Here is a 26,130-nt window from a genome sequence, read left to right as displayed (position 1 = left end):
AGAGGCCTGGAAGCAGTGAGCCATGCAGACTCAATCATAATTGCTATCTGGGCAACAGGGCCCTGGCTGGAGCCTCGCAGAAGGTCCTGTTTACAGTAATAACAGCACCAGGCTCTGCTGTCTGAGCAGAGGCAAGGCGCCTGGGGCTAGAATCCACACACAGCCTCCATCTGTGCCTTATCTACCCGGTGGGTCTGGGCTGGGAGGGGTGGGGCAAGGGAGGAAATGCTGCTTTCAGACCCCAGCCTGGGCCAGCTGACTTCAGGCAGGTCCAGGTGCTCCACCTCCACAGACATGAGGCCTCTCTAGCATCTTTTGCTTTCACTGCTTGGACTGAGCACTCTGATTCAAGGGCCGGCTCAGGGCCCTGCCCCTAGGAATCTCTCCAGATGCTCTCATTCCCAGTGAGGTAGCCCATCCCAGCGCAGCCATATCTGGACTACTCCAAAGGGCAGTGGGTGGGCAGTGAGGGAGGAGGACTGGCACTTAGGCAGCACCAACAACAAATGAGGTGTGCTGTGTAATGTGCCTGCAGGCTTCATAACTTCCTATCATATAAAGTTTTAAAATTTCCAGATGTAAAGAAGGACCCACTGAGATCAACCTGTCCAATCCTTCCTTTTATACATACAGGTATGGAGGCTCAGAAAGCACCAGCCTTGGAACAGACTGATGTGGATATAAGCCTGCACCTGTCTCTTCCAGGCTGTGTGACTTTGGGCAGGTCATGTTTACCTCTCTGAACCTCAGCCATCCTACTTTATCAGTCTGCTAGACCTACCTAACAAGGCTGCTGAGATGACCAAAGGAAATAATGTATGCGTAAGCACTTCCAAGTGTTAGCTATCATCATTACCATTGTTTTATGTGTTCAAAAGCATACAGCGGAGGGGACTTCCCTGGTGGCACAGTGGTTAAGAATCCACCTGCCAATGCTGGGGACAAGGGTTCAAGGCCTGGTCTGGGAAGATCCCACATGCCGCGGAAAAACTAAGCCCGTGCGCCACAACTACTGAGCCTGCACTCTAGAGCCCTTGAGCCACAACTACTGAGCATGAGTGCTACAACTACTGAAGCCCACACGCCTAGAGCCCGTGCTCCGCAATAAGAGAAGCCACCGCAATGAGAAGCCCACACACCACAACGAAGAGTAGCCCCCGCTCGCCGCAACTAGAGAAAGCCCACACCGCAGCAACGAAGACCCGACACAGCAAAAAATAAATAAATTTATTATTAAAAAAAAAAAAAAAGGCATACAGCGGAGGAGCTGTATCAGAACTTTACTGAATACTGCTGGATTAAACAGAATAAAAGCCAAGGAAGGGACCATTCTTTGTACCATCTTTCTTACAGTTTCTAGGAGGAACTTGGCACACATTAAAGTGCATAGATTATTATTATTTTTAACTTTTTATTTTGAAATGATTTCAAACTTACAGAGCAGTTAAAAAATGGCACACACACACAAAACTCAGGTATATCCTTTACTCGGATTCTCATTACATTTTCCCTCACGTGTTTTACCACTCCTTTTCTTTCTCTCTTTTTTCCTAGACCATGTGAGAGTTAGTTTTAGACATTATACCCCTTTATTCCCAAATACTTCAGCACATATTTCCTAGTATAAGGACACTCTCTTACATAACCACTAACCAATAATGATTGAATTCAGAACACTTAACATTGATAAAATATTTTTATCTAATATATATCCCATATTCAAATTTCTTCAATTATCCAAATAATATCCTTTATAGCAATCCCCCCTCTGCCCCAGATCCAGCTATAATCCAGGATCAAAACTGGAATCAGGGACTTCCCTGGTGGTGCAGTGATTAAGAATCTGCCTGCCAATGCAGGGGACACAGGTTCGATCCCTGGTCTGGGAGGATCCCACATGCCGTGGAGCAACTAAGCCTGTGAGCCACAACTACTGAGCCTGCACTCTAGAGCCCACAAGCCACCACTACTGAAGCCCATGCGTCTAGAGCCCACGCTCCGCAATAAGAGAAGCCACCGCAATGAGCAACCCGCGCACCACAACGAAGAATAGCCCCCGCTCACCACAACTAGAGAAAGCCCGCGTGCAGCAATGAAGACCCAACGCAGCCATAAATGAATAAATAAATAAATTTATTTAAAAAAAAAAACTGGAATCAAGCATTGCATGTGCCTTCAGTTTCCTTTCATCTAGAACAGTTCCTCAACTTTTCTTTGATATATATTCATGATATAGACATTTTTGCAGAGTAAGGCTAGTTTGTAGATTGTCCTTCAATTTGGATAACAATTTTTTTGAGGAACCACGTCCTATTCAACTATTCATTCCACAAACTTTTCATGAAACTGGTTATTATAGGACTCTGAGCAGGATACTGAGGGCACTTTGATGAATTATGCAGTGTTCTTGTCTTCAAGGTGCTCACTGGATGGCTACACACCTGGCAAACAGCTAAAATATAAGCAAGGCACCATGTGAATGTAGGTCAGAGCAAGAGCCACAGGGACGACTTCTCGGAGGAAGAGGCATGAGCTGTGCCAGAAAGGATGGGAAGAAGCACAGATTCCCTTAATGAACTCCTGGGATCTTCTATGGGAAACATCTGTACTTCCTCAAGCAGTGTGTGCCATGGCTGGGACTCAATAAAACAGAAAAACCAACAATACAAGGCCAGAAAGGGGAGGGGGTGGTCCAGGGCACTCTCATCTGGGTACCTCACTCTCATCTGGGTACCTCTGGGCTCTAAGCTATGTCCCAGTCAGCAGCTGCCTTGGTGACAAGAAGGCAAAGTCTCTCTAGGCAGTGAAGTGTGGGAAAGGGCCGTGAGCGCCACCTACTGGCACCACGGCAGGCCTCTAGGCTGCCACAGAGGGCAGTAGGGCAAGCTGGGCAGCTGGCTGGTTGATAGGAAGCTTGTCATACTATGGCAACGAGACACAGAAGTGGCTCAAATTTCTTAAATTGGGTTGGCACTTGAGCCACTACTCCAGAACCCTACGAGATTTTCAGTAAAGAATGGACTGTGCAAAGCCAACCACGGTACCTGGCCCTCTAGATGGGTAGGGACAAAATTTGGCCTTCATTAATTCAGGTTTGTCCCAGTAACAAAACTTAAGTAGCCCCTTCTCCAGGCCAGGCTCTGTGCTGGGCACTGAGGGTACAGATGAATCAGACATGGATCTTGCCCACAAGGAGCTCCCAGTATGAACTGGGGGTGGGGAAATGGAACAAGTAAGTACACAAATAAGTGCTTAAAGGATCACAGGTGTTCTGAGAGCTGTTTGTACAGGGTCAGTGAGCACACTGCATGCTTGGCTCTTCCGGTCTTGCAAAGCTCTTGAATGGTGGAGTTCAAAACAGCTCATGTTTCTTGAGCAGCCTACTATGCATCAGGCACTTGACACTTATTTATAATCTCATCTGGTCCTGTGATTAGAGAATAGAGCCTGAGTCATATAGAGAGAGGGTAACTGACTTGCTTAAGATCACATGGTCAGTTAAGTGGCAGCTTGGGACTGGACCCCATGCTCTCTCTACTGAACCACACTGCCTTCCAGGGCACATATCCCATCTTCTCCCCTTTTTTCCCACATTTAGCCTGGGGCCAGCACAAGTATCTGATGGAACTAACCAACTGACAGAAAATGATAAAGAAGGAAAAGCCTTAAGTGAAAAGGAGGTTATCTGAGAGATGGAGATACTCTGATTAGTTCTGCTGTCTAGAACCTTCTCCCTTGGAAGAGACTCCTTCTCTTAGACTGAAGATGAGACAGGCCAGATCCATCCCTTCTTCTTCGTGGTAGTCTCCATACTACCACCACCACTTTCACAGCTGCACGGCAATACAATACTTTAAAGTGGTCTTGGTTAAAACAAGCTTGGCAAACAAATCTAACTGGTAGGTTATAGAAGTACAGGAAGCCCCAACATCACTAATCATTAGAGAAATACAAATCAAAACTACAATGAGGTATCCCCTCACACCGGTCAGAATGGCCATCATCAAAAACTCTACAAACAATAAGTGCTGGAGAGGGTGTGGAGAAGAGGGAACCCTCCTGCACTGTTGGTGGGAATGTAAATTGATACAGCCACTACAGAGAACAGTATGGAGGTTCCTTAAAAAACTACAAATAGAACTACCATATGACCCAGTAATCCCACTACTGGGCATATACCCTGAGAAAACCATAATTCAAAAAGACACATGCACCCCAATGTTCACTGCAGCACTATTTACAACAGTCAGGACATGGAAGCAACCTAAGTTTCCATCGACAGATGAATGGATAAAGAGGATGTGGCACATGCATAAAATGGAATATTACTCAGCCATAAAAAGAAACGAAATTGAGTTATTTGCAGTGAGGTGGATGGACCTAGAGACTGTCATACAGAGTGAAGTATGTCAGAAAGAGAAAAACAAATACCATATGCTAACACATATATATGGAATCTAAAAAAAAAAAAAAGGTTCTGAAGAACCTAGGGGAAGGACAGTGATAAAGACGCAGACATAGAGAATGGACGTGAGGACACGGGGAGGGGGAAGGGTAAGCTGGGATGAAGTGAGAGAGTGGCATGGACATATATACACTACCAAATGTAAAATAGATAGCTAGTGGGAAGCAGCCGCATGGCACAGGGAGATCAGCTCAGTGCTTTGTGACCACCTAGAGGGGTGGGATAGGTAGGGTGGAAGGGAGACGCAAGAGGGAGGAGAAATGGCAATATATGTATATGTATAGCTGATTCACTTTGTTATACAGCAGAAACTAACACACCATTGTAAAGCAATTATACTCCAATAAAGATGTTAAAAAAAAAAAAAAAAGGGCTTCCCTGCTGGCGCAGTGGTTGGGAATCTGCCTGCCAATGCAGGGGACATGGGTTCGAGCCCTGGTCTGGGAGGATCCCACATGCCGCGGAGCAACTAGGCCCGTGAGCAATTACTGAGCCTGCGCGTCTGGAGCCTGTGCTCCGCAACAAGAGAGGCCGCGACAGTGAGAGGCCCGCGCACCGCGATGAAGAGTGGCCCCCACTTGCCGCAACTAGAGAAAGCCCTCGCACAGAAAACAAGACCCAACACAGCCATAAATAAATAAACTACATTCTTTTAAAAAAAAAAAGAAGAAGAAGAAGTACAGGAAGCCCTAGTTTGCTGTAGACTTGGCTGACTGAAAGCCTAACAGACTCTAGGAGTATAATGCAGCTGCCAAGAAAGCTAATGCAAGCTCAGGCCATGTTAATAGATTCTTAAAATCTCTAAAAAGGGGATCACTGCCCTGCTCCTCCCAATAATGGTCATGCCACACTGGAATTCAGAAGGGGCACCAAAAACTTTGTGGCTACTTCATTAGAAAATGACTAGGATGAGGAGAAGACTTGAAATCACAATTTAGAGAACCAAGGGTTATTTGGCTTGGAGTTCTGTCTCTTAATATTTAAAAGTCTGGAACAGGAAAAGGGAGCTGTGTAGTCCTAGAAGACAGAGCAGGGACCAAAGAGGGGAGCAGTAGAGAGCGCTAACTACATAACAGCAGCCCACCATGTGTCAAGTGCTATGCCAGGTGCTTTCACAATATTACCTCAGAATTCACCATGACATAAAATATAATACTTTTCTAATTACAAAGTGTTTAAGCTTACATTACTCCAACTGCCCAGAATGTCTTTCCACTGAGCTCCTTGTATCCAAATACTACCCATCTCCAGGCCCAGACTAAATGCCCCCTTGTCTATGGAGCCTTAACTTTTTGTACGTACTAATTACAATTCTCTCACCAGACTGAAAGTTCTTTGAAAGGCAAAGGTCATGAGGATACATCTTTATGCTCCTTCTCAATGCCAAATGGGGCATACTGCTCATGATGGGCCTTAAGAATGAATAAATGGCAAAGAAAATGTACAAATGGCCAAAAAACTTATTAAAAGATGCTATCAAGGAAATGCAAACCAAAACCACAACGAGATACCACTACACACATACTAAAGATGGCTCTAATAAAAATGACAATAACGAACGTTGGCAAAGATGTGGAGAAATCAGAACCCTCATATTCTATATTGCTGGTGAGAATGTTAAAATGGTGTAGTTACTTTGGAAAATAGTCTGACAGTTCCTCAAAATGTTAAACATAGAGTTACCATATGACCTGGCAGTTCCACTCCTAGGTATAGATATAAAAACATACGTTCACACAAAACCTGTACACAAATGTTCATAGTAGTGTTATTCATAATAGCCAAAAAGTGAAAACACAAATATCCATCAACTGATGAATGTATAAATAAAATGCAGTATATCTATACATGGAATATTATTCAGTCATTAAAAGGAACAAAGTACTGATACATGCTACAACAGAGATGAACCTAATTAAAACATATTAAGTGAAAGAAGCCAGTGACAAGAGGCCACATATTGTATGAGTCCATTTATATGAAATACCCATATAGGGAAATCCATGGAGACAGAATGTCAATTAGCAGTTGCCAGGGTCTGGGAGAGGGGGGAATGGGGAGTGACTGCTAATGGGACTGGGTTTTTTTGGGGGAAATGGTGATGAAAATGTTCTGGAATTAGAGAGCGGCGATGGTTGCATAATCTTACAACTATATTAAAAAACCACTGAACTGTATACTTTAAAAGGGTGAATTTTATGATATGCAAATTATATCTCAAAAGGAAAAATAAAATGAGTAAATGTTTGACCAATCAGAGTCTGCTTATCATTCAGGAGGCAGAGTGTGTCTCATACCTAGAGGTGCCCAACTGAGGGCTGGATGTTGCCCATCAGAGAACCTAAAGAGGAGACATGAATACTGGAGAGGAAGTGAGGCTGGAGACAAAAGTGCCTTGGGTCCTAACAGACCCATTCGGGGGCTGTACCTGAGTCCCAATTGGCCCTGGGAAGGATACTGCTCTGCCTGCTGGACTATGAACCCCTGGGAATTTCAGGGGCCTCCTCCAATTGTTTGTGCTTTACATTCAGTCCCTGCACACTATCTGCAAAAGCTGGTCAAATACACAGACTTCCCGGGAGGCCTGGGTGCTATCCTCCCAAACAAAAGGGCATTGAGATGGAAGCCTCAGCTCAGCCTCAGAGAGGGATTCTTATGCAGCCTTCCTGGGCCTCCCATCCACATGAATGGAGGATCCTGGAGACCAGTCAGCCTGCCCAGCTGCTGTACCCTCCTGCTGGGTAGACTCTGGAGAATAAACAAGGTTTTATTCAACCAGTCAATCAACTGGCCAGACTCTATCTGTACTGTGTGCTTTCTGAGTGCCCAGTCAGCCTTGTATGACTAGCTATGGTGAAGGCAGGAGGAGGTGCCATCTACCTGGCTGTGACAGCATGGCCTGGGTGAGGAGACATACGCATGAAGCAACTGAGGAGAAAGACAAGGAGGTGAAAACTAAACATGATACCATTTGGCTCAGACTTTAAGGCTGTGGGAATGTTGATAAGAAAGATCAACATGGGCTGGAACGAGCAGTGAACTGCAGTGAGAAAAGCACATACTTTGCATTCACGTGGTACTCGGTTTAAATCACTGCTCTACTCCTTACAAGCTGTAGGGTAGTAAGCACTAAATCTGTCTGAGCTTATAGTGGAAAATGATTATAACGCAATCTGTTTTGCAATACTGCAGCAAAGAATGAAGATAATACATATACAGTATCTGGTACTCTGCCTCACATAGAGTGGGTATCTAATAAATGGCAGCTATTATTACTAGGGAGGGTGAGCTTTCTGGAAAAGGAAGGGCTTGAAGGGGGCAATGAACCATGAACAGGATCTAGATAGGGGTGTGAGGAGAACAGGGGTAGAGTTGGAAGTGCTACAAAGGCTCACAGGTAGGAAGAAGTAAGCTGCGTGTTTAGGGCTAGAGAAGCCAGTTCTGACTGGAATGGGGGTTCTTGGGACAGAGGGGAGCTGGCTTGGCTGGGAGGAATGCAGGGGTGGGGTGGGGCCTGTCAATGAAGAGCAGAGTTGAGGGCAGGACAGATAAGGGATCTAGATTTGACATTTATCTTCAGGAACCTTATAGACTCCCAGTAAGGCAGACTGAAATGGTTCTCTGTTGAGCTACAAAATATCTCCCTGAGCCTGGAAAAGTGCTGGGAAGAAACTGTGACCCAGGCAAGCTCCATTCTGCTTCGGGCCTCACAGCCTCCTCATCTGTAGAATGAAGCGGTGGGTCACTTCCAAGGGGGTGACTTTGGGTAAATTACTCAAGCAATCCAAATTTCTGTTTCATCATCTATGAAATGGGGCTATACTACTTGCACAGTTGTAAGGATTTAGTGATTTTAGTCTCACATAATGCCTATCTCAAAAAAGGCATTCAATAAACATTGGTCACTATTAGTAATAGTTAATAATGTTATTAAAATATTATTATTTTATGTGCTTTATAATATACATATATAACGAATATATGTAAAAAATATACAAAAGTATGTTGTCAAAGTAATATGCTATAAACATTAAACAAAACTCTGAATATACATGGGTTCTAAAAAAATGTAGTAAAACTAAGCATGATAGGCTGGGTGTCTTTTTACTCCACCTTAATATCCATTTACCTTGTGTTCATTCGCTGGGGTCTCTGAATGCACACTAGGAGCTTAAGAAAAATGTAGAGGGTAAAAACAGATTATCCAGAAAATCCTATCCATTATCTTAATTTATTTTGCTAGTTCAGGGGCAAACACTTAGTGTAATTAACAACACTCAAAAACAACACCTACTACGTACTGAGCACCTGGTATGTGCTAGGCACAGCACTCGCTGGTTTTTCTCATTTAATTTTCTCATTTAATACTCACAGCAAAGGTGTGAGGTAGGTCAATCATCATCCCACTTTGCAGATGAAAAATCGAAGGCTAGAGAGGTTAGGCTACTTTCCCAAGGTCACAGAGCTAACAAATGGCACAGCTGGGATCCAAACCTTGTTTTCTCAGACTGACAGCTGGGAATCAAACCTTGTTTTCTCAGATTCTGAATTCCTTACTGACAGGATTCCTGCCAGTGATATGAAAACCTCTCCAGCAAACCCACTGACAGAGTCACAAGAAGAGAACCACTTACGGCCTTAGGAGGACTTTGGGCCTGGGACCACTGCTCCAAAGGGAGGAGAGGGAAGGAAGCAGGATGTAGAAGAACCTTAAAGTTCGAAAGTCAGATTTTCTGAGGAGGCTTTTCAAACAGGACAGAGAGAGCAGAACTGTGAGGCAAACTGCTAAAGTGAATATGGTAAGCCCAGTAACATATTAGTTTGACTATTTTTTAAATTCTTAGATTTCTCTATGTTCCTCAGTTTCCAGGAAAACTCCATGGCAAAAAATCCAGCTGGTTCCAGTCACGCTGATAGGATTTGTGTTATGGCCATGATTGAGCTGGGACTTTGGAGAAGAAGCACTTGGGCCACAGCAATGGTGGTGGGGAGATACAGCCTGACAGCTGCCCCTGCTGGGGAGCCCTAGGGGACTGCAGTTTTGTGGTCTCACTGCCTCCGTGGCTAGATCAGTGCCCAAGAAGATGCTGGCACACACAAGTTGGTAGGCACTCAGATTGGTTCCTAATGTTTCTCAGCAATCAGAATGGCTGCTGAAGAGGGCAGACAGCAGAAGCAAGAAGAACTACAATCCTGCAGCCTGTAGAATGAAAACCACGTTCACAGAAAGACAGACAAAATGAAAAGGCAGAGGACTATGTACCAGATGAAGGAACAAGATAAAACCCCAGAAAAACAACTAAATGAAGTGGAGATAGGCAACCTTCCAGAAAAAGAATTCAGAATAATGATAGTGAAGATGATCCAGGACTGTGGAAAAAAATGGAGGCAAAGATCGAGAAGATGCAAGAAATGTTTAACAAAGACCTAGAAGAATTAAAGAACAAACACCTAGAAGAATTAAAGAACAGACAGAGATGAACAATACAATAACTGAAAAGAAAAATACACTAGAAAGAATCAACAGCAGAATAACTGAGGCAGAAGAATGGATCAGTGACCTGGAAGACAGAATGGTGGAATTCACTGCCACAGAAAAGAAGAAAGAAAAAAGAATGAAAAGAAATGAAGACAGCCTAAGAGACCTCTGGGACAACATTAAACGCACCAACATTCGCATTATAGGGGTCCCCGAAGGAGAAGAGAGAGAGAAAGAACCCAAGAAAATATTTGAAGAGATTATAGTCAAAAACTTCCCTAACGTGGCAAAGGAAATGGGCACCTAAGTCCAGGAAGCACAGAGAGTCCCAGGCAGGATAAACCCAAGGAGAAACACACCGAGGCACATAGTAAACAAATTGAAAAAAATTAAAGACAAAGAAAAATTATTAAAAGCAACAAGGGAAAAACGACAAATAACATACAAGGGAACTCCCATAAGGTTAACAGCTGATTTCTCAGCAGAAACTCTACAAGCCAGAAGGGAATGGCATGATATATTTAAAGTGATGAAACGGAAGAACCTACAACCAAGATTACTCTACCCAGCAAAGATCTCATTCAGATTCGACAGAGAAATCAAAAGCTTTACAGATAAGCAAAAGCTAAGAGAATTCAGCACCACCAAATCAGCTCTACAACAAATGCTAAAGAAACTTCTCTAAGTGGGAAACACAAGAGAAGAAAAGGACCTACAAAAACAAACCCAAGACAATTAAGAAAATGGTAATAGGAACATACATATCGATAATTACCTTAAATGTGAATGGATTAAATGCTCCAACCAAAAGACAAAGGCTCGCTGAATGGATACAAAAACAAGACTCATAAATATGCTGTGTACAAGAGACCCACTTCAGACCTAGGGACACATACAGACTGAAAGTTAGGGGAAGGAAAAAGATATTCCATGCAAGTGGAAATCAAAAGAAAGCTTGAGTAGCAATACTCATAGCAGATATAATAGACTTTAAAATAAAGACTATTACAAGAGACAAGGAAGGGCACTACATAATGATCAAGGAATCAATCCAAGAAGAAGATATAACAATTATAAATATATATGCACCCAACATAGGAGCACCTCAATACATAAGACAAATGCTAACAGCTATAAAAGAGGAAACCAACAGTAACACAATAATAGTGGGGGACTTTAACACCTCACTTACACCAATGGACAGATCATCCAAACAGAAAATTAATAAGGAAACACAAGCTTTAAATGACACAATAGATGAGATAGATTTAATTGATATTTATAGGACATTCCATCCAAAACCAGCAGATTACACTTTCTTCTCAAGTGCACACGGAACATTCTCCAGGATAGATCATACCTTGGGTCACAAATCAAGCCTCAGTAAATTTAAGAAATTTGAAATCATATCAAGCATCTTTTCTGACCACAACACTATGAGATTAGAAATTACAGGGAAAAAAACGTAAAAAACACAAACACACGGAGGCTAAACAATATGTTACTAAATAACCAAGAGATCACTGAAGAAATCAAAGAGGAAATCAAAAAATACCTAGAGACAAATGACAAAAAAAAATGACGATCCAAAACCTATGGGATGCAGCAAAAGCAGTTCTAAGAGGGAAGTTTATAGCTATACAAGCCTACCTCAAGAAACAAGAAAAATCTCAAATAAACAATCTAACCTTACACCTAATGGAACTAGAGAAAGAAGAACAAACAAAACCCAAAGTTAGTAGAAGGAAAGAAATCATAAAGATCAGAGCAGAAATAAATGAAATAGAAACAAAGAAAACAACAGCAAAGATCAATAAACTAAAAGCTGGTTCTTTGAGAAGATAAACAAAATTGATAAACCTTTAGCCAGACTCATCAAGAAAAAGAGGGAGAGGGCTCAAACCAATAAAATTAGAAAAAGGAGAAGTTACAATGGACACTGCAGAAATACAAAGCATCGTAAGAGACTACCACAAGCAACTTTATGCCAATAAAATGGACAACCTGGAAGAAATGGACAAATTCTTAGAAAGGTATAACCCTCCAAGACTGAACCAGGAAGAAATAGAAAATATGAACAGACCAATCACAAGTAATGAAATTGAAAATGATTAAAAATCTTCCAACAAACAAAAGTCCAGGACCAGATGGCTTCACAGGTGAATTCTATCAAACATTTAGAGAAGAGCTAACACCAATCCTTCTCAAACTCTTCCAAAAATTTGCAGAGGAAGGAACACTCCCAAACTCATTCTATGAGGCCACCATCACCCTGATACCCAAACCAGACAAACATACTACAAAAAAAGAAAATTACAGACCAATATCACTGATGAATATAGATGCAAAAATCCTCAACAAAATACTAGCAAACAGAATCCAACAACACATTAAAAGGATCATACACCACGATCAAGTGGGATTTATCCCAGGAATGCAAGGATTCTTCAGTATACACAAATCAATCAATGTGATACACCATATTAACAAACTGAAGAATAAAAACCATATGATCATCTCAAGAGATGCAGAAAAAGCTTTTGACAAAATTCAACACCCATTTATGATAAAAACTCTCCAGAAAGTGGGCATAGAGGGAACCTACCTCAACATAATAAAGGCCATATATGACAAACCCACAGCAAACATCATTCTCAATGGTGAAAAACTGAAACCATTTCCTCTAAGATCAGGAAAAAGACAAGGTTGTCCACTCTCACCACTATTACTCAACACAGTTTTGGAAGTCCTAGCCACGGCAGTCGGAGAAGAAAAAGAAATAAAAGGAATACAAATTGGAAAAGAAGTAAAACTGTCACTGTTTGCAGATGACATGATACTATACATAGAGAATCCTAAAGATGCCACCAGAAAACTACTAGAGCTAATCAATGAATTTGGTAAAGTTGCAAGACACAAAATTAATGCACAGAAATCTCTTGCATTCCTATACACTAACAATGAAAGATCAGAAAGAGAAATTAAGGAAACAATCCCATTCACCATTGCAACAAAAAGAATAAAATACCTAGGAATTAAAAAAAAAAAAGAATGGTTGCTGAGCAGCTGAGCACATCAATCCCCTCTCAACCACCCCCGCCCCGCCCCCAACTCAGCTGTCACTGCTGTTAGAATAAGACAAAGCTCCTTACTATAGACAGCCTCCAATGCCCTGCAAGACCTGCTTATTCTCTAAGCTCCTGGCACCCCCCTCTGAGCTGCAGTCCCATCAGCCTTTTTCAGTCCTTCACACTTGCTGTTGTTCCTCCTGCCACGGGGCCTCTATAAACAAAAGTTCCTTCTGCCAGGAAAGCTCTTTTTATCCTTCTTCACCTAGGTTAATTTTTCCTCTCCTTCACTTCGGACTCAAGCTTCCTCTGGGAAGCTTTCCCTGACCAGAGGAAATCTCTCAGAGGCACTCAGGATTCTCCATACCATTCCTTTGCAGCATTTGTCACAGTTGTCATTTCATATTTGCATGATTAACGTCTGACTAGGCTTTAAGCTTCATGAGGTGAGGTCTGTACATTTTTGGCTTAACCACTGATCCATCAGGGCCTAGCACAGTGCCAGCACACAGTAGGCACTATTTGTTGAATGAATAAATGACTGAACTAATTCACCATTTTTATTTTTTTCCTAAGGGATGTCAGTTCCTCCATTTACAGGTTTCCTCCATTTACAGGTTTATTATGACTGTAAATAACTATTAACGTCTGCCTAACTCTTACCATTCACCAAACACTTTTACAATTCTAAGTATTTGTTAACTGTTTACATGAACAGAGATGAACAACACAGCAATGGTCTCCCACCTCCAAAACTCACAGTACTGTGAGAGAGAGAGAGAGAGAGAGAGAGAGAGAGAGAGGGAGGGAGGGAGAGAAGGAAACAGATGACCCATCCCAAAAGAGGGTGATAAGTGCTATCACAGACGAAGTAGTACACAAGTACCTGGAGGGCTAGGGAAGGCTTCCTGGAAGACGTGACACTGATGACCCAAAGGATGGGTAATTTTCTAGACCACAAGAGTTCACCTGCCTGGAACTCTCACGAGATCCTGGGAGGGTGGCCTGGCACGTTATCTTCCAGTCGAGGTCACTAAGGAAGTTAAGGGACTGCCAGCTCAAGGCCATACAGCCAAGAAGCAGTGAGGCCAGCACTAGAGGCTCAATCCCAGGGCTGGGCTCCCCTTCAGGGGCATCCCTCCTTCCCCCAAGCCACCCCAGTAAGCCCTGGCTGTTCTCTGCTCCTGGGCTTGGCCAACCACCTGACTCTGCTGGGGTTCTCAGCAGCTCACTGGCTGTTTCCACAACTCACCTACTCTTGAAGTTCATAAAAAGCTGCTAACCCAATCTTCCCCAGTTGCTTTCCATCACCAGGGAGCAAGCAACCAGAGACTCAGTAAGTCCACACCTCAGAAAAGGTGCCAGGCCCTGGACCACTCTGCAAAATTGTTTGTTTGGTGAAGGCCCACTTGAGCAAGCCCTGGCGTTTTAGTGTGTGATTTGGACCCTCCCCAAAGGGCTCAGTTTTTTCTGTAGAGCTTAACCCTGAGAATTATATTTCAAAGTTCTCAGTGGGAAGCCCATTAACAAGATTTGGAAACTAAGATTTAAAAAGGGAGGGTCTATGACCTACTAAGGGTCATAGAGGCAGTTACTGTGACAGAAGTGGAACCCAGGTCTTGTTTTTTTTATTTAATAATCTTCACTTTAATGCCAATTATTTATATAAGAGAACCACTGAGAATTAATTTCTGACAGTGCTATTTTAAATAAAAAATATCATCTTTAGAGTTACGTGATGATGTTAACAGATGAGGTTTGTAATATATTTTAAATACATACTGCTCTTCTCTCTAAAATCCAAGCCAGCTATTTAGTGACAAATTCAGTGGCAAACTTTAATAACTTCAGTCAAACTTTAGTAACTTTTCTATCAGCGACTGATTCTGTCTCCTGAATAATAATGAACTTAGTAATTCCAGGGTAATACAGCGACTAGAACGGTCTAGGTTTAAATCCTGTCTCTGCTGGCCTTCTTCCTGACTCTCTGTTCTTGTTTCCTTATCTATAAAGTGGAGGTAATGATATCTATCTCTTAGGATTGTTATAAGCATATAGTTAAAGAGCTTAGAATGGTGCCTGGCACATTACAAGTATTCAATTACTGCTAGCTGTTATTTTTTTTTTAACGTCTTTATTGGAGTATAATTGCTTTACAATGGTGTGTTAGTTTCTGCTGTATCACAAAGTGAATCAGCTATACGTATACATATATCCCCATATCCCCTCACTCTTGCATCTCCCTTCCACCCTCCCTATCCCACCCCTCTAGGTGGTCACAAAGCACCGAGCTGATCTCCCTGTGCTATGCGGCTGCTTCCCACTAGCTATCTATTTTACATTTGGTAGTGTATCTATATACCTGTCACTCTCTCACTTTGTCCCAGCTTACCCTTCCCCCTCCCCGTGTCCTCAAGTCCATTCTCTACATCTGCGTCTTTATTCCTGTCCTGCCCCTAGGTTCTTCAGAACCTTTTGTTTTTTTTTTTTTTGGTAGATTCCATATATATGTGTTAGCATACGGTATTTGTTTTTCTCTTTCTGACTTACTTCACTCTGTATGACAGACTCTAGGTCCATCCACCTCATTACAAATAACTCCATTTCGGGTTTTTTTATGGCTGAGTAATATTCCATTGTATATATGTGCCACACCTTCTTTATCCATTCATCTGTTGATGGATACCTAGGTTGCTTCCATGTCCTGGCTACTGTAAATAGTGCTGCAATGAACAATGTGGTACATGACTCTTTTTGAATTATGGGAACCCAGGTCTTCTAATCCTAAAAACCTTGTATTCTTTCTGTAACATTATGCTGCCTTCCAACATCCCAGAATTCAAAAAAACCTGTGTGGGTTATACCCTAGCATTCAAAAAAACGCTCTCAACAAGCATCAAATTACAAGAGTGATGCCAGTTAGGCCTTGACCTTTGGTCTAGGATAAAGCTTTTATTTCAGCCTACTGCAAGCCACAAGAACATTTACATATTTACTGGTTAAGAGAGTCAGATGTTTTGGTTGCTCTGATGCCATCATTAATATCTTCCCATCAAGCCAAAATGATACAACAATCAATAGACAGACAGCCTCCCTGAGGCCCCGAGACAGCCAAATGTATTTACCAGCCAGGGTTTTTGTTAATTAGATAAAATCCCTGGATCAATATGCAGAACATTTACCTATACTGTAGCTAAGCACATTCTGGACACCTTAATCCTGGCACATGGACAGCAAGTGCCTCAAGCCCCAAGCTGGGGCATCTGGGGACAAGAACCAAACCAAGCCATCAATGCAGAGCTAGAATAAATGCGTTTAGCCTTCAACAAAACCCAACCCTTTCTTCTTTCCTGTGTTGCAAATCAAACCAGACTTTTTTCCAAAGGTGTCCAGTAAAAAACTTTTAACTGGTATGAAGTACTTTATTGTCTAAAACCATCAAACCAGAAATCAAAACAAAATGTCAAAACAATCTCTAAATCGATCATTGAGGCAGCATGCTATGTATAGCAGGAAGAGTCAGAAAGACCCACTCAACTGCCTAGTTGACCTCTCCACTTGAATATCTCACTGAAACGTTAAACTCTGCATGTTCAAAACTGAACTCATCTTTTTCTTCCAACCCAGTCCTCCTCCAGGATCTTCAACTCAGCGAATGGTAACAGCATCTCCACAGCTGATCAAGCCAGGAAACAGAAATTCATTCTTTTTTTTTTTTTTTTTAGAAATTCATTCTTAACACCTTCTTCTCCCTAATCAACCGTATCCAATTCTATTCATTCATTCATTCATTCATTCAAGATTCACATATTGAGTACCTACTACATACCAGGTACTGACACTGTTCTGCACATCACCAAGTCCTGTCTAGCTTACCTCCCCCATCTCTGCTACTGACATCTTACTTCAAGTCACCACCTGCCATCATCCTCTCTGGTCTGGACTACTCCAGTCACTTTCAACCGGTCTTCTGCATCCACCACAGCTCTATCAATCTATTCTCCACAGAGCAGCCAGAGTGATCTTTTAAAATTACAGATCTAGATCATGTCACCATGTATGTGTCTCTCTCTTTCTCTCACATACACACACCTTAAAATTCTTCAATGGCTGCCCACTGTTCTTAGTAAAAATAAAAATCATTAACTTGGCCAACAGATCCAGTGTGATATGGTCCTTGCTTAACTTTCCAACTTTATTTCACACCCTCTCCCACTTACTCTCTAGAGTCCAGTCATACTGGCCTTCTCTAATTCCTTCACATCTTTGCTTGACTCAGGGCCTTCTACCTACTGTCCTTCTAACACAATGTTCTCGTTTTCTCTTCATCCTTCAGAGTTCACTTCAATCTCACTCAGATGCTTTGCCTTACTGACAACATACCCCCACCCCTAACCCCTCCTATACTCAAGGTTAGATTCCCAAGTGTCTTGTACTTCACCTTTTAAAGAGTTTTATTAAGATATATTTCACAGGACTTCCCTGGCAGTCCAGTGGTTAGGATTCCGTGCTTCTACTGCAGGGGGTACAGGTTCAATCCCTGGTCGGGGATCTAAGATCCCACATGACATGCGGCACAGCCAAAAAATAAATTAAATAAATAAATATTTTAAAAACTCTCCTCTAAAAAAAAAAAAAGGAGAAATAAAAAAGATGTAATTCACATACCATAAAATCCATCAATTAAAAGTACACAACTCAATTGTTCCTAGTAGATTCAGAGTTGTGTGATCTTGACTACTAACCTCAGAACATTTTCATTAGCCCAGAAAGAAACTCTGGACCCATTAGCAGTCACCTCCTATTCCCTCCCAACCCCAGCCTCTCCAGTCCTTGGCAGTCACCAATCTACTTTGTCTCTATGGATTTGTCTGTTCTGGACATTTTATGTAAATTGAATCATATAATATGTGGTCTTTTGTGTCTGGCTTCTTTCACTTAGCATAATGCTTCCAAGGTTCATTCATGTTGTAGCATATACCTAGCAGTACTTCATTTCTTTGTACTGATAAATAATATTCCACTGTGTGGCTATACCATATTTTTATTTATCCATTGATCAGTTAATAGACTTTGGAGTTGTTTCCCTCTTTAGGCTACTATGAATAATGCTGCTGTGAACGTTCATGTACAAGTACATTAATATACATGTTTTCATTTCTCTGCAGTACATACCTAGGAGTAGACTTGCTGGATCATAAGGTAACTCTATGTTTAATATTTTGAAGAACTGCCAACTGTTTTCCAAAGCAGTTACACCATTTCACATTCCCACCAGTAATATATGAGGATTCCAATTTCTCCACATTCTTACCAACACTTGCTATTATGTCTTTCTGATTACAGCCATCCTAATGGGTGAGAAGCGGTATCTCATTGTGGCTTTGATTAGCATCACCCTAATGCTAATGATGTTTGGCATCTTTTCACGTGCTTATTGGTCATTTGAAAATCTTTTTCGGAAAAATGTCTATTCAGATCCTTTGTCCATTTTTAAATTGGGTTAACTTTTTTATTGTTGAGTTGTAAGAGTTCTTTACATATTCTGGATGCAAATCTCATATAATTTGCAAATATTTTCTCCTTTTCTGTGGGAGAGTCTTTTCACCTTCTTGAAAGTGTCCTTTGAAAACAAATGTTTTTAATTTCCATGAAGTCCAATTTATCTAATTTTTTCTTTGGTTTCCTATGCTTTTGGTGCCATATCTAAGAAGGCTTTGCCTAGCCCACAGTCACAAAGATTTAACCCTATGTTTTCTTCTAAGAGTTTTATAGTTTTAGCTCTTACATTTAGGTCTATGATCCATTTTGAGTTAATTTTTGTGTATAGGTGAGGTAGGGCTCCAACTGCATTTTTTTGTATGTGGATATCCAGTTGTCCCAGCACCATTTGTTGAAGAGACAAACTGTTCATCACTTTGAAGTACATAATTATAATTGCATAATTCGTCACCTGGCTCCCGGTTAGACTGTAAGTACCAAGAGGGCGGGAACTGTGCCAATCTTGTTCACCACTGTACCTCCAGCACTCAGTCCAACGTCTAGCTCCTAATAAGCACTCATATATATTGGTTGAACTAAGTAATAATTCTATTATTATTAATGAACACTCAACAACTCTGTAAGTTATAGGTATTATATTTCCATGTTACTTAGTCTTATAGAAGTTAGGCAACTTGTGCCTTGTTTTGCTGGTTCTCGATTTTTGACTTATGTGCTCCCTCTTCACCTGAGAAGAGGGTCAATGAGCTCCTCCAGAGCAAGTACTGCTTCCCCTTCCTCATTTTGTTGCCACCAACACAAATTTAGCTCAGGGCTAGGCACAACGGACAGGCCGCACAGGTGGGTGACTGAGGGACAAATGGACAATGCCCTCCATGACCAGGTCCCTTCCTATCTCCAGTCTCTCCTGGCCTCAGGCTGTGATCCAGCAACACCAAACAGTATATAATTTCCCCTCCTCCCACACACTCTAGGCTGTTTCTTGCCTCAGTGCTATCACTTACACTGTTCCCTTTACCTGGAATGCCTTCTCCTTCTATTTGTTAAGCCCTCCTGATATTTTAAGACTCTAATCTTTTTCACTAGGAAATGTCCGAGAGGTGTCATTTCCTCTAGGACATTTTCTCTGGTCCCCCAGGTTGATTAGTGGCATATGCTGGCCTCCTGTCTCAGCAGTGATCACACTGTGTTACCACAGTCTTCCCCAGACTCCTTCACTGAGGGGAGGAATCATGAGTGGTCAGATGTCCCCTGTGCCAAGTATACAACCCAGCATATGACAGGTGCGCAGTAAAATTTTGTCAAATGAACAAATGAATCCTGGAGAGAAAGGGCAGGCAGTCTGCAGTCCAAGAATGACACCATCAGACATCCTTCTTTTAAAAAGCACTTGGGCGGATGGAAACAACTGAGTTAAGCACTCAGCAGAGGGCTTCCCTGGTGGCACAGTGGTTAAGAATCTGCCTGCCAATGCAGGGGACACGGGTTTGAGCCCTGGGCTGGGAAGATCCCACATGCCGCACAGCAACTAAGCCCGTGTGCCACAATTACTGAGCCTGCGTTCTAGAGCCTGCGAGCCACAACTACTGAAGCCCGTGCGCCTAGAGCCCATGCTCCGCGACAAGAGAAGCCACTGCAACGAGAAGCGCACCGCAACGAAGAGTAGCCCCCGTTCGCGGCAACCAGAGAAAAGCCTGCACGCAGCAACAAAGACCCAACGCAGCCAAAAATAAAATAAATAAATTTTTAAAAAACCAAAAAAACAACAAAAAAAGCACTCAGCAAAGGTCCAGCTCCCTGCCGGGAGAAGGGAAGTGGGTAGGGGTATAGCCTTTCGCCCAAGTTTGTTCGAAAGGAAATGTGATCTCCACTGGGAGAACAGGAGGCCTCACTTCTGCCAGCCCCGACAGCTCCTCACATGGCTCAGCCCGAGGTTGGACAGATGTAACTTCAGACTGCCCTGTGCCCTAGGTTTCGGGTGAGTGGTTCCTGAGTCCAGAAGCCAGGCTTGGGTTTGGGCTGAGCCCAGGAGCAGGGCCACCTGCTCATGCTGCTGACAGGTGGGACAGGGGCCTCAGGCCTGGGCTTCCACTCCTGAAGAGCCAGACCTGAACTTGCTAACAAGGTGTAAGTGCCTTGGGGGAGGAAGGAAACAGCTGCCACACAGGGAGAAAGGAGGCGAGGACAATGGGAAGAAAAAGGGACCCAGCCTTCCTCTGATATAGCCAATGGGAGTATGGAAATAAGACTCTGGATTGCCTGTTTCAGGTTTGCTGAAAAGTCAGTAAAAAGCAGCTTTCCCGGGGCTTCCCTGGTGGCGCAGTGGTTGAGAATCTGCCTGCTAATGCAGGGGACACGGGTTCAAGCCCTGGTCTGGGAAGATCCCACGTGCCGCGGAGCAGCTGGGCCCGTGAGCCACAATTGCTGAGCCTGCACATCTGGAGCCTGTGCTCCGCAACAAGAGAGGCCGCGATAGTGAGAGGCCCGCGCACCGCAATGAAGAGTGGCCCCCACTTGTCACAACTAGAGAAAGCCCTAGCACAGAAACGAAGACCCAACACAACCAAAAATAAAATAAAATAATTAATTAATTAAAAACAAAAACAAAAAACCTAAGCCTTTAAGCGCCTCAAGGTTAAGAAATCAAAAAAAAAAAAAAAAAAAAAGCAGCTTTCCCCAACTTTCACTGTGCTGGAGAAGAGGATAAGACATGTGGGAAACCAGACCTTGTCCCTGCCCTGGGGAGGCACACAATCCAGTGGTTTAAGGTGAAGTCTAGCCCAAACCTTCTTAATATAAAAAAGAGTGTGGCGAGTGGCAGAACCTTCCCTGCCCCTTTAGCCAGGCAGGCCTATACCACAAACGGTTAGCCAGCTCTACATAAAACAGGTCAACAGTGCCCACACTTCAGGTGGCTGTCCAGAGCTGCTGGCTTGCTGCATGAGGATTCCTCATCTGTTCCTGATTTGGGCAGCATGGGAACCGCACTGGTTTTCCTGTTCATGGGCTGAGTGCCTCCTCAGTCCTGATGTTCAGCCCTGCTTCTCCCACCTGACCTCCAACCTCTCTTCTAGCAAAGGATTCCTCTCCTGCCATGGCTAACACGGCTCTTCCTAGATGACCCACGTACCTTCCCAGACCAGCAGGCAGGTGTGGGGCAACGGGAAGATCACACTCAGCTGGGAGGAGTCAAGGAAGTCTTCACAAGGGCTGTAGGACTTGAGCTGACGCTGGGAGGCTTTAAGCAGAGGGTAATGAGCACCGTGTACAGAGAGCCATCTGTGTGGAGGGCCCACACCTAGAACCTAGGAACTGCAGATTCCAGAGTATCCTTAAAGAGGATGATGAAATTTCCCGCCTCTGAGCAGAAGAGCTTCAGATTGCTGCCCTTCACTATCCAGAGCTCTCCCAAGGCTCTGGGGCCAGCAGAAGGTAGGGGGCCATCAAGGCAGAGACACACACAGCATAGAATCCAGAGAGGGCAAGGAGGAAAGGAGGGTAGAGGACAATATTATTACCAGGTCTGAGTTTTATTCCAAATACTGATTTAACCACACATCATACACATGGTGACCCAACCACGTATAAACTATAGTAAATATTTTTTAAAAATTGAGAATGGAATTCTATCCTGGTATCAGCAGGTCTGTTGGGCAGAACTAAAGGCCAGGACACACAGAGGAAGAAATTAGGGATAGCGTTAAGCACCTGTGCAGAGTCTAGGGCGTAAAAAGGCTAAACAAGGACCTGCGGTAGGAATTCAAGAAAGCTTCCTTCTAGCAAGGGTGGTCGGGCTCTCCCCACCCCTACCTGTAGGTCTAGCTCTCTGAGTGGGAAGAACTGTGATTGGTAGGTTACATGTTTGTTTCCTTGAGACCAGGTGGTGGTGGAGGGGGGAGATTGTCAGTTCTGAGGGGCAGGGTCTGTGCCTTGCTCATCTCTGACCCCCTCACGAGGGGTGAAGGGAGATTCTGATTGAGTCATCATGACCAAGAGAGATAGGACAAGAGGAGGCAGGAGAAAGGCAGGTTAGAGACTGGTGACACACAGGAAAGTCCCTACAGACCCTATCCACACAGGCAAGGATGAATGTCCTGAATCACACACACAACATAAATTCAATCACTTCCTGTAATTTTGGGGCAGCGGTTTACCTGCTAATGAGAAAAATGTGTATTTGAAAGAGCTAAATCAATCAACCCTTGGGGGCTCAATGGAACAGGGTAAACTCAGCCTCCCCTAGATAATGGAAAGGTGGATTCACAGCACTGCTGCACTGTAAACGCACTGCCGCTCTGTAAATGCACTGCCTACACTGGCTCGCCAGAGGAAAGCAGCAGCCTGGCAGCAGTTACCTCAGCAGTCATCAGCAGGTGATTAAAGGGTCAGCAAAGGCCTTAAAGGACGGGGCACAGCCACCTTCCGCCCCCTCATGCCATCGTACTGCAGCAGAAGGAAACGAGGCTCATCTGTTTCTGGCCACGCACTGCCTGCAGTTATGAATGGCTCTTGTAACAACAAGCTGACATCTGTGCTTGGTTTTAAAGATGCATCATCGCATGTTTATTAAACTATTGCTCCATCATATTTATTTGGCTACGAAACAACTCCCAGCCCATACTTCCAAAAGTGGTTTATTAAAAACTAAGTCTTGAACATTAATACTCAAAAGCACCCTTGAGAATCAATAATAATGCTGCAGATAAAATGAAAGGGAATCAAAGCAGTAAGTCTTGATGGGGGTTGTGACTGCCTTTCAACACTTTCTTGTATGTTCAGGCACCTGGAGTGAGGAAGAGCACCAACGGGTGTGCAGCGCTGGGTGCAGTGACAGCCTCTCCTAACACCTGACTTCCTGTTTAAAATGTGGACATGGTGGAAGGGAGGGTGTCCTATGGCCACCTAGCTCTATATAAAAGGCAAAAAAATGGCCAAAGTTAGGGCTAATGCGGGCCACTAGTTTCACCAAGAATGAAGCCTCTGCCCCTAAACAACAGTCCCATACTGATGCCCTACGTCTGAGCATCCGTCCAGAACACAGACTCTGCCCTGCCCTGGGCACCAGGCTGAGGCCCGAGTCAAGTCCTGTCCCTGAGCAAGAACAAGTCTCAGATCTAACTGACCAGTGGTCACTAGGGGAACAGCTGAGCCAGGGAGGCTAGAAATGCAGTCAGCCCCTGGGCAGGGGCCCAGCATGTGCACGCAGCCCTGCAGGCAGGCTGCTCTGGCAGAAAGGTCTCTTCCAGCTCCCTCTCAAACCTCCAAGCCTCTCCACTGGTGCCCACCTACACCCCATCCAGGCAACAAGCAATTACAAGTGACCAATCCCACAGAGAAACAAGAACAAACTGGAAGATTCATTGAAGAACCTACAGGATGTACAGGAACTCCAAACCACACCCTTCAAAGAACAAAACAGCCAAAGGATCCGGGGATGTTTGGGGCCAGAAAAAAGACACAGGGACTGATTCTCTACCTTAAAATATCTAAGGGTTGACCTGGGCCAAAGGAGCCCAAGTGACTCGGTGACTACAAGGAAGCCACAGGGTTCAGTTCCCAGCTCACTGTGAGGATTTCCTCCAAGGCAGAGCCACCACCAGAGCAAGGGGCCCATCCCCCTCAGCCCTCCAGCGCGGGAGAGCAAGGCCTGGGATATGACACTCACCTGCTGACTTCTTGGACATTGTTGGCTCGAACAGCTTCCATCAGGGCTGCATCTGAAGAGAGAGGGGGCACTGGTCAAATCCCTGGCCAGGACCTACCCCTCAGGGCTGCTTGGAGGGCCCAGTAAGACAGTGGAAGTGGAGGCACTTCAGAAACATGGGCTTTAGCAAGTGAAAGGATGCCAAGATATACAAAGAGAAAGCTAGTCATCCCCTGCCTACGTGGTAGCCTCTGTTAACAACCTGCCTTCCACATCTTTCTATTAGAGCCCAAATGCTTAACTCTCATCACAAAGGTGATCCAAATAACGTGTTAGTACCACGTGTGGCCTACAGTAATCAGTGTGTGAACTCCTTCACTCTTCATGAGCTATAAAGCTCTGCAGGTTTATGTGATTATCACTGTTGTTATTAATCATCCCCCTACCTTGCCCCACTTTCTCCCCCAACTTCAGTTTCTCAGCCTAGTTTTGAACCTTGATGTCACAGGTCACAAGCCCAGCAAGAGGGACAGGATAGGGAGGAGCAGGCAGGCATGTGGGCCCCTCTGAGAGTGGAGACAGCCTCGACCAGGAGGCCAGGCTCCAATACACTCTGCCCGCTATTCACCATGTGCTATGGCAGCCCCTCTCCCTCTCAACCCCAGCTTCCCTGACTACAAAGCAGAGACAGTAATCCCTGCCCTGACGGCCTCACAAGGATGCTAAAGAAATACTAAAGAAATGAAATAATGGCTGAAAAATCTGCAAACACCCAAGTGCCAAGCCCAACAAAGGGAGATCCAAAGCAGAGGGTTCCAATCAATCCTTTAGGAATCACCAGGCCTAGCAGAAAGGCAATGTTAAGTCTGGCCTGGCCTGGACAGCCTGTAGGCTGTTGGCACCACCTTGTGGCCAAAAGGAAAAGCTGCCTGGCTTGAAAAAACTCAAAAGTCAGCAGAGGCACAATTCTTTCCTGGGCCGGTGGAACACTTTGAGCCCAGCTGGTCCTGAGCTCCACTGATGGGCACTGGACAGACTCGTACCCATCCCTGCCTCAAGGAGCTCTCAGTCCAGCCAAGAGAGTCACCCAGTAAAACATGAGAGGAAGCACTGGAGCAGGGTGGAAGGAGCAGACTCGGGCTCCAGTCCTAACTCTGCCACTTACTTTCTGTATGACCTGGCTAACTTACCTAACCTCCTGAGCCTCAGTTTCCTCACGTGTACAATATCCACCTTATCATGCATATACAAATCAGTTCTGTGGTTCAGACCTATGCATATGCCTCCACCTCACCTCCTGGCCTAGACTGCAGGGCCAGGTCTTCCTTGGTTACCTTCCCCAGTTGTTCTCCCAACGCACACCCAGGCATGCTTGGGCAGCCCCTAGCTAGAAGGGAAACAAGCCTTCCTCAGATATTGCTGTATCCACTCTCCCCTCAGTCTTCAAAAAGAAGTGGCCTCTGCAAGGTCACAGAGGGAGTGAGGAATGAGCTGAGATCAGAACCAGGGCCTCCTGGCTCCTAAAGGGCAGTAATGACTGTGCTGCGCTGAGGGTCTCAGCTTACAACTCAAAGTAAGGAGACAGGGTAACTGGCAGGTCACAAGGATTGAACTGGTCATGGTTTTGGTCATTATCTATTTTGGTGAACAGACCCTAGTCTCTTTGCTGGGGTTCACACGCCACAAAGTCCAATCTGGAGCCCCCCAAAAGCTCTAAGGCAAGACCTTGGACACCTTCCCCTCATCCTTCTAAACATACTGGCCTCGGAACATTCCCTGCTCATCAACTTTCCATTGCCTACAGGAGAATTCCAACCTTTCCAAACCCTCGTGCCTGATATCCAGACCCCACTCCATCTGCTCTCACCTCATTCCAAAGACCCCCTGTCCTCCAACCAGGCTGGACACTCTGCTAGCCTCTATACATGCCAAGCTGACCTGCGACTACTTTATCTTTGTTCCTGGAAACCTC

General features: G+C 44.2%; 1 protein-coding gene across 2 annotated transcripts in view; it reads right to left on the bottom strand.

The window, feature by feature from the left end:
• CLPB (ClpB family mitochondrial disaggregase) overlaps positions 1-26,130 on the bottom strand; it is a 163,178-nt gene that overhangs the window by 135,041 nt on the left and 2,007 nt on the right. For both annotated transcript variants that reach the window (XM_068555530.1, XM_068555531.1), the window contains exon 2: positions 24,180-24,231. In XM_068555530.1, coding sequence (XP_068411631.1) covers positions 24,180-24,231 — 52 coding nt within the window. The remainder of the gene's footprint in view (positions 1-24,179; positions 24,232-26,130) is intronic.

This window comes from Eschrichtius robustus, chromosome 11 (assembly GCF_028021215.1).
Source record: "Eschrichtius robustus isolate mEscRob2 chromosome 11, mEscRob2.pri, whole genome shotgun sequence".
Lineage (NCBI taxonomy): Eukaryota > Metazoa > Chordata > Mammalia > Artiodactyla > Eschrichtiidae > Eschrichtius > Eschrichtius robustus.
The sequence above is the reverse complement of the archived record's forward strand: the minus strand, read 5'-3'. Positions and strand labels throughout refer to the sequence as shown.